This window comes from Triturus cristatus, chromosome 6, assembly GCF_964204655.1.
Source record: "Triturus cristatus chromosome 6, aTriCri1.1, whole genome shotgun sequence".
Taxonomy (NCBI): domain Eukaryota; kingdom Metazoa; phylum Chordata; class Amphibia; order Caudata; family Salamandridae; genus Triturus; species Triturus cristatus.
This window is the reverse complement of record NC_140589.1, coordinates 120,511,669-120,526,124: the sequence shown is the minus strand read 5'-3', so window position 1 is coordinate 120,526,124 and position 14,456 is coordinate 120,511,669. Positions and strand designations below refer to the sequence as shown.

Below are 14,456 nucleotides of genomic sequence, written 5' to 3'. Positions count from 1 at the left end.
GAAAAACCATCCTAAGGACCTGGACAGCAGGAACAGGCCTTAGAATCCAAGAACAGCAAGATCCTGACCTGGATACTGGTTTCCCTGGAGTCTTACGTCGAGTAGCCTGGAGACCTGGAGCCCGAGGTGGAGAAGCGGCGCTGACTGGAAAAGCAGACGTCGTACCCGGAGCCGCCAGAGGTCGAGAGAGGGCGCCGACGGAGGTCGTGATGAGTCCCAGAGGTCGAGGAGGAAGTCACCCGAGTTCGAGTGAGCTGCGTCGACGGGGGAGTGAAGTCTGCCCTCCGGAGTCGCCGGAACCGGAGAGAATCGTGCCGGAGGTCGGGAGTGAGGATCGCACTCCGGAGCCGCCGGAAGTCGACATTGAGCCAAGGCCGGCCGACGTCATCGAACCTGAGGTCGCCATCGGACCGGAGCCGCCCGAAGTAGACATCGAGCCAAGACTGCCGACGTCATCGAATCGGAGGTCGAGATCGAGCCGAGGCCGCCGACATCGAACCGGAACCGCCTCACGGCGTCGACACGACTCCAGCGGCGTCGGAGCTTCAGAAAAAGGGCAGTAAGTGGAATAGAGGGCGCCAAAGGCCCTGTGGAATCCTAAGACTACTCTAGGGGTTAGAGAGGTGCTGGAACCAGCTGGACTGTGCCAGGGGTGAGCTGAGACTAATTCAGAGGGGTTGTGTAGAGTGAGAGAGCCAGGTCACTAGTATTCCCCCCTTGATCTACCTCAGTTTAGGCCTCAGCCTTGTCCAAGCCAGGGAGTAGACACCCTCAAACCTTCCACATCCCCACAAGCTGTGCCTGGGCCAAATCAGCCCATAGTAACCTCAAATGTGACCTGATTATATGAGTGTCACTGTCAGCTTTTAATTATTTATTGAGGGCACTGTATTTATTGTATTTAACCTATTTATTGCTTCACTGTATTTATTGTTCCACAGTATTTATTGATGCACAATATTTATTGGTTTACAGTATTTATTGCCTCAGAATATTTAATTGCCTGTATGTATTGCACTTATATTTATGCCTTCATTATTTATGACCACCCCTATTTATTGAATCATTAAGACAGTATTTATTTGACCTGCACTATTTAAAAAGCTTTGTATATTGTGATTGTGTATTTATTTATCTAATCAGCAACTAAGAGAAAAAGAAGATAAAGAAAGATATTTTCATAATTTTTACGGTGTAGAGTCGTTTTTGGAACGGATGCACGCATGGTTATTGTATGGGTATGACGTATGCTTAGCACGGTGCCTGATTCCTGACCACTCGAGCCAAGCTACCACTGTATGTCCTGGAAAGACCCCGTTACCACCAACCTCTTCCGGTGTGGGAGTGGAGAATTTCCAACACAGATAATTTACTGTTCCATTGGGAATTGTTGGGAGAGCAAGATTGTTATAATGCAAATAATTGATTCATTTTGCCTGGGAGACCAGACAAGGTCAGTACTTTAGCAAGTGAAAGTCGGCTAAATAGTGCTCAAACTAAGACAGGTCCAATAAAAGGCAGAAAGATGCAGGCAAAATCAGAGTCCATTAACAGATCCTTGGAGCACTAGAAGAAAAAGCCCCCTGCAAAAACAGTTGTGGAACAGAGGCAACAGCTTTGCAAAGCCAAAAAGTGACACGAGCCAAAATCAGGAAAAATATGCAGCACCACAGAAAGCCATGACAGAATGAGAAGATCAGTGACCATGCCCTGACTACACAAAATGCACAATTGACTGCCCGATTTCTCTTCCAAAAATTCGAAAAAAGAAGTGATGATCTATTTTTTTTAAAGTTACAAAACACGTTGGCTAGCCTCTGAAGGGGGGAAAAAAAACAATATTTATGCATTATTTTCTTGACCTCATCTAGTCTTATCTGTTGTATCAATTTGCATCATAAAGGGTCAGACACTGCCCATAAGGTGAACTTTCGGCCAGTCGGTCAACAATGTTTTCGTTAATTTATTCTAACCAATTTTCTGGTTTCTTTATTCATGCCTTCTATTTACTTTTATTTAGTTTTTACTGAACGATTTTTTTTGGGACGGGAGGGTTGGAGGGGCAGTTAGTAAACTGAAACATGAGCCATGGTTCATATTTGTGACGGAGCCCCGATTCTTAAAATAAAACCAATTAGTGAATGTGTGAACCAAGCAGAGACAGTTCTAGGAAAGATGAGAAGGGACATTTTCCACTACATAACGAACCATATAAGTAAATAAACAAAGTTACACCAAACTCTGCCGTTGGAGTCAAGGCTATTAAAATTTAATAGTCAGTTCATACAATACAAACAACGCATAAAATGGCACCATGTTTTTTTTTTTTATACAATGATTTCATTAACATAAGCCAGTCTTTAAAAGCAAACCTGCTATCTATCCTTGATAAAACCGCCTACCACAAGTAGCTACTTATTACGATAATCAATCCATACTCTGATGCATGCACCAATCTACCTACTCTCTCTAGCTACTAGTGCGGCTGTACTCACTTACCAGAGTCCTCCTGGAGAAGCCATACATACCCAATCCAACAATTTGTTTTGGTCTTCATTGCACAGCAATTTACTTTTCTATGCCAAGGAGGTGCCCTAGGCAATCAGAATGTGTGTTCTTGATGAAGAAACAAGTAAAGAAAGGTTCTGATCCAAAATGGCCAGGCTCCTTTCACGGTATAGTTACCCAGCAGACCATAGGACCTGTGATTTGTCTCCATTCCCACCTGCATAACACTGATTACCAATAAACAGGCCAAACTACATAAAACAAATCCTCAGTCCATAAGAGCAGGCCACATTATCCAAGGTAAAGCGGAAAGTGAACCAGGGGACTAGTCAGCATGTAGACTGATGGGGTTAGTTTAGTCACAGGCCGAGCAGCATGGTTACCACAGGAACACGTAATACAAGGCCCTGATGAAGGAGTAGCAAACCATATCATGTAGATATGGGTCACTCTGCAGGTCTACCTAAAGTGAGTGTAAGCTAACCAAGTAATACCAGGAAGAAGAATCTTTGGGAAGTAGTTCTCTGGGCTGAATCCCATGCAGAATAAAAACATTCAAATTACAAGTTTAAAACAGGTTTCCAACCTGAGTAGTAAGGCAACAAAACATTCTTGATCCCAGATTACATGATATAAATAAACTTATGATCCTTCTAGATCATTTGCCAACATTTACTTAAATATGTACAGCTAAAATAAGGAAAGTTGAATCCTTGCAATCAAGGAACCTTACCAAAAGGAAAAAAAAGAAAAAATACACCGCCTCTAAAAGGTTTGTGCTTTTCTCAAAATAAATATTTTCTTATCAAATGTGAAATGGAGTCGTGCTGAAATATTGAACAACCATACCCTGTTACCAACAGTAATGTGTTAATCCATTCAATTCAAATGCCCTAAAGTGTAAAAATATATTTTAACTAAGCAGCTTAGAAGGGTAGACCAGTCAAAACACTCATCTGATATTGCTGCTATATGTGGCTACAAAAGAAAAAAAAAATTATATAAAAAAAACTGAAAATAATTAAAAAAAACTCCAAAATTGGCATCTAGAGGCATTACTACAGTCTAACCTAAAATATTTAATTATAAACCCTCTGATGAGGGCATCAATCGTGAAACCCTTTCAGCGTCACTGGTGCCTGGAACCAAACATAGTCGTCATCAGATGATCGGGAGGTCTGATGTGGGGACAGAGTAATGTCAGATACCTTCTCCATGCAGGAAAGATTGACCAGCAGCTTCAGCCCACGGTTTGGTACTTTAAAATTGAGTTTGGGCCTGAACCACTCTGTGCCACAGTCTCGGTGCCCTTGCACCATGAGCACAGCCCCCATTATAGGCGAAGACTTGAAGTCACTAAAGGCATCCGTGACAAAGAGTGAATGAAAGAGCTTCCGAAGGCAAGGTCTCGTTTTCAGACTCTGTTCAGCACTTCCTGCCAAGACACCCTCCATATTTATCTCATACATCTCCTTAGGGCATGTGGTGCTGCCCCCCAGCAAGATTAGCACACGAGGCACAATGGTCAAGGTAAAAAGGTTTTCCAGGTTGCAAATTATCTCGTCCAGATCAGCCAGCACTCGCTGGCATTTTTTCCTGTCAGCTAGGTCTTTACTCCTGGACTTCTTGCACACTTCATCCTGCTTGGGGGAAAAAGATGACAATTAGAGCAGAACTCAAAAGGGAACAGTAGCAGAAGAAATGCTCACCACATAGAAATTAATGAACTGCATGACACTAGCAATGTCTCTAAAACAGAAAACTTTGAACAGTTCCTAATAGCCATTCTACTATAAACCTATTGCTTTATAGTGGAGTTGGTGCTGTTAAATCCAATGGTTATTCAGAGGAAGAGTTAAGTGGATTGTAACTTGCTTGTATACTTCCTAAATAGTTTGTCTGACAAATGACAAACACATTCTTCAGCTCATGTTTTTCAAAAGTATAATTAAACTTATTTGCCCCCCCCCCCACCACCTGAAAAAATAAGCAAGTAAACACAACAGAAATAGCTCCGTCACATGTGAAATAAAATCACACACCGGATTTTAGGACCCATTGCTGGAGAAGAAAACTTGTGGTATGGTGGTAATAAGAACGCAATTCGAAATAGTCAATAGGCATAAATATACTGAATATTCAAGTATCACGTCAGCTCTGAGCCCATCACCGGTCAAGAACAACGCAACGGATACAGTGCTATTATAGAAGTACATGTGTACACTGCTTGCATCTGGTTTAGATACAAGAAAATGGCTGGTTCAAACTTGGTTCCAATTTAAGAGAAACATTTGGTTAAATGTATCAAAAGTGCGTCTGTTCAATCAGGGGTAGGGTGTGCGCGCGCTTGTAACTGTGTCCCATGATCTCATCAGCATGAATGCTGAGAGCAGTGATAAGAGCATGGAGACGACCTGACACGCTCTCCCACTACCTCCTAAGCAAGCCATTATTCAGCTATTTTGCCACCTTCAAAATTACAACTGTAAAGACACCTCGTAAAATACAATGTCCACTAAATGCATAGCAAATGTAGACTGGAACCGGAAAGGTTAAACAATTATCGCATGCTGCTAAACTGACCAAGTACCTGAGCCTGAAGGCAGAATCCATGGACACCTCCTGAATTCACTCCTGTTACTTAGTGGCTGATTCAACAAAAGCAGACAAACAGTCAAGCCACCTTCAAGGTGATGCAACTGAGTCAGGACGCAAAGTGTGAGACTGCAGAACTGCCCGGATCCCCACAGAGCATTTGCAGGATTCAAGAAAATTCTATTAAAGGACACTTCCCATAACCAGCAAATATTTCTATGATAGATGGCCACATATATACTATCAAAAAAAATGTCAGCTCATCAGGCGTAGATCACCCTTGAAAGAATCGAACAGTGTGCATTCTGCCCAAATGTGAATAATGCTGGGTAACCATTCAAACACAAAGTCCTACTTGGTTTACACCGACGTCCCGGTCTATGGGCAAGTAGATGGAAGGCTGTATGCTGGCCCAATACACCAGACTTCAATCAAACAGGACCTGTGAAGGGCAGCTAATCGCCCATGAGGGTATTTAGGCAACAAGAACCCTGCTGTTAGGGAGCAAACAGCCAGGTCTAGAGTCCTTTTTAGGTCTCGGCTAGCGAAGGCTGCGCTTGCACAGTCTCACTCGCGAGATTTAATGACTTGGAGAAGAGGGGCTTGAACCCCCACCTCTTCTCTCCTCTTCTCCATTGGCTGGCCTCTTAAATGCAGGCCAGCCATTGGAGAAGAGGTTCGTCTCGCAAAACAGGCCCCGTCCTTTTCGGATTCGGGGGCGTGTTTTTTCGCTACTTTTCGCTGGGCCAATGGCAAGAGGAGAGAAAAAGAAAAACACGCCCCCGAATCCGAAACCGCCGCTGCGTTTCTCTGAGGCATTTCTGCTTCACCTCAGAGAAAGGCGGCGGCGCAGGGACTGATTTCTTTAGGTTTTAATTTTTTTCTTCAAACAGGTGTCCCCTCTCCTCGCTGCTTCCGTCCCTGGCCGGTCTCTGCCTCCTGGCCGCCCTCTCTGCCTCGGAGCCAGTCAGCCCGCAGAGGAGCCTGGTGTGGGGACATCGTCATGCCCGTCAGGTACTGCTTCATCCAGGCCGTGAGCCCCGAGGGACGGAACCTGCCGAGCTCGCCCTCAGGTACCGATGCACGCGCATGCCCCTTTGTGACGCTGCTTGTCTTATAGCGCTGGTGGGACGCTGCTTGTTTGGTCATTCCAGCTGGTTAACTTTAAATTGAGCGCGGCGGTGTTTCACTGACACCGCGCTCAGATTATTTATAAATTTCTTAACTTTAGCACTGAGCGCAGTGCCTGCTTCACGGTCACCGAGCTCAGTGTGAAAGTTAGAAATATAAAGAAAGAGCACGGTGTCTGTGAAGCGGCGCCGCGCTCAGTTCTAAACTTAAGCATTTGCAATGCAATCGGACCGATAACATTGCAAATGCTTGTTCCTTCTCTTTCCAAATGGCTTGCGGGCGCTTTCTCTCTCCTCTCCTCCCCCGGTTTCTCGCCCATGGCCACATTGCAAATGGTTGTTCCTTCTCTTTACCAAATGGCTTGTGCGTGCTCTCTCCCCCTCCCCTCCTCACGAGTTTCTCGCCCATGGCCACGCACCATTTTCAGAGAAGGCGGAGGCATTCTATTTTTGGCACGCTGGGTCAGTCAAGTGATGGGGAGTGACGTCACCGAATGTTCTTGTCGGTACAGGGTGCGGGGGGTACAGTGGGAGTTGAGGCGATTGAGGAGCGGCGGCGGCCCGGGCAGCGCTGAAAGCAGGGAGGCATGGCCAGGAGAACGGTCCCCGGAGCTCGCTACAGCAGGTGAAGAAGGGACGACAACCCGCCTTGGGAGGATGTTGGAAGGTTAGGGTAGAGTACGGAAGGAATTTAGAGCTTGGAAGGTGCAAAGGTACAGGGTATGTATGGGGAAGGCTAATTGTTCTCCTCTGGGGTAGAGGAGGAAGGTAGTGGGGACGGCTGTAAGAGGAGAGGGGCTGGTCGGAGTGGCTGGGAGAGGACAGGTAGTGGGGAGGAAAGCGGAGGTAGAAGTGAGGGCTGTTCAGGACATAGGCATGGACCAGGTGGGACGATGGAGAGCTGGTGTCAGGGTGTGTGTACAGCTACAAAGATGGGGCGAGGAAGCTTATGAGGAGTGGTAATGGACCAGAGATGCACTGAGTCGGGCAGAGAGTGGCAGGATTACTTAGGACAGTGAATATGAAGAGAACAGTGTGAGAGAGGGTCATGGGGAGGAGTGCGAGAGTTATTTGGAAAGGGCAGAGAGCAATATGGGTGCAAGTGGAGGGTCTGACAAACGGGAAGGCAGGTATCTGGGAAAGAGACAGTGACTGATAAGGAGCGCGACTTGGACCAGAGAGAGAGCAACAAAGTAACAGTGATAGGAAGAAACTGGAGCGCCGATTTGTGGAGGAGAGTGACTAGGGCAAGACCTACAAGGGTGGCGTCTGAATAGAGTGACGGGACAAACGACGAGAGAGGGGCAAACGTGCTGCAGGGGCTGTGAATGGTGAAGAAAATATTGAAGGCCAGAGGGTGAACGAGGAACCATGTTACGCGAGATGGGCAAATGATGGGACATGGCACTTAAGAAGGACCATAGCACTTAGTGATCGGGAGAGTCAGGTTGGTCAGAGACTGAGGAAAGAATGGGAAAGTGACGGACATTAGAAATGACTGGTAGGGACCACAGAGGAGAACCTAGATGAGAAGAGTGGCTCAGTAATTGTCAGGCCATGGAAGGATCAGCGGAGTTAGGAGGATGGAGAGTAACCAATATAATATTGCAAATAAATAGTGTACACCACAAATAGAATTGTCTCTTGGTACCTAAATGATACATGTAAATGGACAGTGGAGTGCATGGAAGGAAATACTAGCGTGGCATGCATTGAAAAGAGGTAAAGGTGCCACTCGGAGACTGATCAGGGCAAGAACATGAAGTAGAACAAGGGGTTGGAGCTTGTCTAATCGGGAATTGTAGAGACCATGATGAAGACAGATAAATGTAGGACTACTGCCGAGTTTGTTCGACAGACGCATCTCTCCCAAATACTTTCATCAATAGCTAATCACTATCATTTTACTTAATCACCAAAACACATCTGCTTTGTAAAGGGTTATTATGTCTTCTACTTTATTGACATATCATTACGCCTTTGGTTTTAAAGCACATGCAATTAAAAAAATAAATGTTATTTCGATTTACACAGTTTTATCAGAAGAGCATGTACTACAAATGAACATGTCTTTTCCCCCATACTTGTCGATCGTAAAACAGTTCTTAAAGATTCTCCCATATTCTTTTCACGCGGTTCCTTGACTTACTGATACTATATGATCATTACAGTTTTCAGGTGGCTTCTTCTGTTTATTTCGGTTTGTAGGTGCTTTGGGGTATTTACATTTTATATGGTGCAACACTGCAAACTTAATTTGAGTTCAGGTAAGGCTCCCCCATCAAAAAGAGAACTTTTAAGTGACATGGCAGTTGGTGAAAGAGATGGCAATTGATGAAAAACGGCCAATGACATACAAATGCCTGGTTGATGAGAAAAATAGCATATAAGGGAGGGAAGGAACCATTGACCTAGGAGAAATAGGACAGGGCCTGGAAAGTTATGTTGGAAGTGGAGATGGATGGAAGGTTGCATAAAATGGAAAAATGAGCTAATGTCTTTTTTTGTCTCAGGGATCATTCTCTGTCTTGTTAAATTCAGATCGGGAAGAAATGGTATGTGTGTCACTTTTCAGATTTGGTCCCAAATTGTGCGGGATCCTGGGGAGTGTCCCTGCCCGAAGTCCTTCACACATTAATTGAAGGACTTTTTTTTTTTTTTGTTGTAAGACATTTATTATGAACAAATGAAATAGATGATGCACACTGCGTCACGCCAACAACCCGGAGGCCGGCCGCTATCAGGTAGGTTATACAAAGATTACATAAAAATATCTCAGAGGCCATCATCCGGCCGGGTTGATCATTCAGAGGTAAACTTAAGATACAATAAAATCTTCAGTGTTTACAGTGCATCTCTAGCGAGTAAACGGTCTTACTTTTCTTTCAGTGCTGCTGACAATTGAAAGATAGCGAAAATCAATGAAGCCGCCCCCGAGTAAGCAGCAGTCAACCACCCGCTGCAGCAGCCTATAAAAAGGATGTGTCTGTCAGCACCATGTTTCTCCCAACAGGACCCCCCAACAAGCTAAACCAGAAACGTCAAACATAGGTGCAAGTACTTGGAAACAGCATCCATACCACACTCCAGTTCACAAAGGGGTCGCGCGGGCCCGCCACAGGTTGTCCAGATAGAGGGCCAGCCATGTTCAGGGCGGGCACGGAAAGGCATCTTGGCTGTGTACGAATTAGCGAAGGACGTATGGGGTGGGGGTGGGGGGTGGGGGGTGGGGGGGGGGGGGGGGGGGCAGTGAATTGTCCACAGGAGGACCAGTAGGACGGGGGGGGGGCAGGGGACTCCATCCGGGTCAGTGGAGGCAGTAAACGCAAAACTTACGTCTGGGCAGTTCCTGTCAGTGTAAGCGCGTGACAGCGGGACCCCTATCATTAACCTACGCAGCGCGTACCTTTAGCCCATGTCGTCTGAAATACTCGTAGCACGTGAGGTACCGGTGGAGTCAGGGGCCGTGCGTTCTGTAGTCCACTGTACAAACGGGCCCCATATGTCAGTGGGTCTGGAAGCGGTGGGCATGGTCTCCCAATAGTGCGTCAGTTGTGTGTGGCCGTAAGTCACATCCCTGATCCAGCTCTCAAGCGTGGGGAGGGCCGGCCTGCCCCAGTGTATAGCGATCTGTCGTTTGGCATATAACAGGAGTAATGCATGTAGTTTCCTGTCGCAGGGCTCAGTGTGCTTAACATACCCCAGCAATCCCAGCAGTGGAGACGGTGAGTCACACATTTGTGTGATTTGATTGATGGCATTGAAGATCCCTGACCAGTATGCCCTCAGCTTGGGGCAGCTCCAAGCCACATGAATAAAGGTGGCATCGTCACCCCCACATTTCCAGCAAGAGGCATCCTCACGGATACCCATACGGCGTAGTAGTGTCGGAGTGCGGTAGTATCTGTGTAGGAATTTGAAGTGGATAAGCCGCAGTCGGTAACTAGGGGATAGAGCTGTGAGTTGCGCGCAGCAATACTCCCATGCGTCATCCGGCAGCTGGTCCCCCAGGTCCTCAGCCCAAGCGGTCTCGGCCGTGGCTACTGTCACCGGGGCTTGTTCCTGCATGCAGTTATATAATCTGGACACCAGCTTCTTAGGGGAAGGTCGTGAGAGCAAGTTTTGGAGGGCGGCTAGTGCGCAAGGCTCTTCCGGGAAGCACGGTCCTATCTTCTTGCAAGATTCCCTAAGGGAATGATATAGTAATTTGTTAGCAAACGTGCAGGGCTGGTCATCCCCATCCGCAGGCATCTCGAAAAATGAGCCATCTGGATATAGGTCAGCGAAGGTGAGAAGTCGATTCCCACGGATAGTGAGGACGTCACCTCTTGCCGTCAAACAAGGCAGCATCGGGTTGCCCCTCAGAGGAACCGCCAGCGCATAAAGCAGGGAGAGACCAGCTCGTTTCCGAAGTTCACGCCAGGACCAGCGGACCATTTCCACTGTGTCTACACCACGCGACGGGCACGTAACCTCTCCATATAGTGCCACTCGTAATGGCAAGGGGGCGACCACTGCCAGTTCCACCGCCACATGCGGCTGGTAGGGGGTGGGGTAGGCCCAGAAATGCAGGAACTGAGCTTGTGCACAGAGTGAATAGAGCTTCAAGTCCGGGGCCCCCAGGCCTCCCTGTCGGAGCGGAAGCGTGAGTAGGTCCCAGGAGACTCTGGCTTGGCCGCCGGCCCACACCAGTTTCAGCAGTAGTGAGCGGACCCGGGTGTGGAAGTGCGTTGTCATAGGTAGTGGTACGTTGACGAACAAGTACAAGAATTTGGGAAGGACCACCATTTTGGCCAGTGCAATTCTAGCGAATTGAAGGACTTTTATTGTGAAATCTATGTCGGAAAAGAGGATAACGTTTTGCTTACTTTAAAATTCAAAACTACACGGTATTTCCTAATATCTCTGGCTATGCGATGATGTTATTTTTTCCCTTTGCTTTTTTTATTTAACCTTAGAATGTTTATCAGTTTACAGCGAGGGTGCTCAGGGCTCCATTCAGACCAACGCTGTAATTGTAGACTCTGGTGCTGACTGGGCTCTGAGGAAAAATTCTCAGAACAGATATTAAAAGTGACCCTCCCTAGCTCACAGCCAGGGTCGGCTCCCCCCTCCCTCTCAGCGGCAGCAGGTTTAGTTAAATTGGTATGTTGACATCGGGGGTTTACATTGGCTCAACATCCTGTGATTCTGGGCAAATCACTTAATCTCCCAGTTCCTACAAAAAAAACAAGCATTAACAATGCAATAGGTCTCACCTTTCATTAAGTTAAAGCCATTTGCTTTGCTATACAATACCATTAGCAAAGCAAATGGCTTTAACTTAATCAAAGGCGAGACCTATTGCATTTTCAATGCATGTTTGAATTCCAACAGAGATGATGTCTGGAGGTTAAAGTGTGTGCGGGGTCGTTCCAGACCAACGCAGTGAGGTAGGAGGAGTGTCCTCCACTGTTGCTTCGGTGGATGCGTAGTGTGAGCTAGAAGGTGGAGTGCTGACATAGGGTTGGTGGAAGTTCAGGCGGTGGTTGATATATGCTGGTCATTGGTTGTGTGGGGCTTGGTAGGTGTGGATCAACTAGGGTGACCAACCGTCCGTAAATTTCATGGACAGTCCGTAATTTCGACCATCTGTCCGCTGTCCGTGAAGGATTCTTTAACGGACACAATTTGTCCGTAATTTTAACCGGCACCGGTCGCACCACCCTAAAGCTGACAGCTTCCACCCACCTCCGTTCTTGACTCCGATGCTGTTGAGGTCGGGTGTAACAGACTCGGATGCAGTACCAAAACTCAGATACCCAGCAGCATTGGAGAGGCACAGCGGGTTGGCAACCCTCACCTTCCGCCCTTGATGAGCTGTTAAGAGGTTCTTGAAGGTGACTGACAGGGAGGGGCTGCAGCTTCAGCAGCAGGGGCATCTATTCAGATGCAAACAGCCCTGAATGCGTCATGTCTCTGCAATTTAGAAGGGCCTCACACATTCCCTTTCTGCCCAGTGTCCAAAACATCCTAGAACCGGCCCTGATTACCCCGAGGCAGCATGTGGTTCTCTTCACAGAGCTTAATTACTGTCACTAAATTGTAAGCAAACCTCGGTTCTGCAAACATGCAGTCTATAATATAATAAAATAAAGAAATGGCACAATCGCACCCACACTGATTAACAAAGTATGGAGGACAATCCGTTCTCTTGGAGTATATGCTTTAAGTACTGGACATCACAGTGGGGATGGCAAAACTAACATCTTCTCGTTGTCTTGTCCAGGAGGGGGTGAGGAGCCCTACCCCACCCTGGAGGGGCCATAACGATACTTGAATACTGCATGCCCACCCTGGTGGATGCGGTTCCCCCTCTTGTGATGGCTCCTGCCCCCTCCCAGTGATGGCTCCTGTCCCCCCCATATGTGGTGGCTCCTGTCCCGTCCCCCCCCCCCCCCATGTGGTGGCTCCTGTCCCCCCAAGTGGTGGATCCTGTCTCTGCCCTGGGTGGCTTCTGTCCCAGTCCTGGAATGGCTCCTGCAGCAAGGGTGAAGTTCTTGATGGGCCTCTCCTCAAAAAGGCTCAGCTCAAAATTAATATGAAAAGGTGGGCGAGTGAGTAAGTGAAGGGATGGGTGGATGGCTGGGTGAAAGGGTGACTGGATGAATGAAAGATTGAATAGATGGATATACTGGCAAGTGACCTTGAACACCGTCCCTTCAATTTTCAGGTCCTCTCCATCTTCAATCCACCTTCGGATTCCAGCGGGCACCTCACCAGTCGTCACAAGCAGCAAGTCTTCATTGGTCTCCATTGAAAACAGCATCGCGACCCGACACCAAAAGACACCTATGCACCCGGCTTCCCTGGGTGAGGTAACTCGTGCACTCCGGTGCCCAAGTGTGTGTTGGCCCTCGACATACTTACCTTGTAAGTGGCTTGCTTGTTGACTTCTTCGAAGTGCCCTAAAACTTTAAAATACAAGCCGCGACTTGCTCCATTGTAGCCAATAGGAAACCCGCTGCTGTGTTTAGACACTGCACGCGTCTCACGTGGGCTTGTTACTTACCTGCTAACACTGCAGTAGTGAAGCCCCAGCGATTCCCAAGGCCCTAGGCTGTCATATTGCAAGTCGACTTTGTTAACCCATTTGTTTAGTATATGGTCTGGTACGCCCCTAGGGCTCCAGCCATATTTGTGCTCAATTTATTGAGAACTGTTGACATTTGAATGTGTATCTGGGTTCTAATCTCATAAAGAGATTAGTAGAGTGTGTCTAGAAATAAATACACATATATATACATACACATATATACATATACATACACATATATACATATACACATACACATACATATACACATACATACATATACACATACATATACATATATACACACACATATATACACACACACATATATACACACACACACACACACATATATATACACATATACATGTATACATATACACATACATATATATATATATATATATATATATATTACCTACTGGCGGTCGCCAGTAGGTAGTTATAGTTAGGACCACGTTTCCATAGGAAATCCGCAACATTCTATTTTGAATAACTTTGGCGCCGGTCGACGAATCCTCGCGTATTTTTCAAAATAGGTGGGGCGCTACGCTCCGCTCCTACCCTGAAAGTCTCGGGGGGATTCGTCAAGCGGGGGCTGAGATAAAAGGGGGGTCCCAAAACGCGTTTTTCCCATGCATTTTTCCATAGGACCTTTAGACAGGGCTACAGCCCGAACGGCTGAACAGAATTACTTGAAATTTGGCAGAGAGGTAGTCCCTAGGTCAAGGAAGTGCCTTTTGTAGGTTTGGTGTAAATCTGTTCAGTAGAATCTGAGAAAATAGCCTTTTAATCAATATATATATATCTGTGGCAGCTTACCGTGCGCTTACGGTACGCGTACGGTGGCGTGCGCGAGCACGATTCTGATTGGCTCTTAGATCTTAGTAAACATTCGAATCGGTGATTGAAAAGGGGGCAAGGTGGAGAGTTACAGATCCCCCAACATTTGTAAGGGGGTCAAAGAAGGACAGAAAAGTTCAAAGAAAACATTTATTATTTTTTTTTAAAAATCGCGGGGTACGCGTACGGTAAGCTTACCGTACACGTACGGTAGAAAAAATAAATAAAAAGAGAAATAAAATTCAGATTTAAGTGTTTAGATATTAGGGGGCTCTAAAAAGAGCCGTTGTGTTTATGAAGTGATT

At 46.6% G+C, this 14,456-nt stretch overlaps 1 protein-coding gene across 2 annotated transcripts in view; it reads right to left on the bottom strand.

Annotated features, from left to right (window-relative positions):
* Positions 1-2,247: 2,247 nt before the first annotated feature.
* Positions 2,248-14,456, bottom strand: part of MAD2L1BP (MAD2L1 binding protein) — a 46,949-nt gene continuing 34,740 nt past the window's right edge. Inside the window, exon 3 of one of the 2 annotated variants that reach the window (XM_085610343.1) lies at positions 2,248-4,148. In XM_085610343.1, coding sequence (XP_085466469.1) covers positions 3,615-4,148 — 534 coding nt within the window. In that variant the 3' untranslated portion in view covers positions 2,248-3,614. Of the gene's footprint in view, positions 4,152-14,456 lie in introns of both variants that reach the window. The other variant, XM_085610342.1, reaches the window with a different exon arrangement.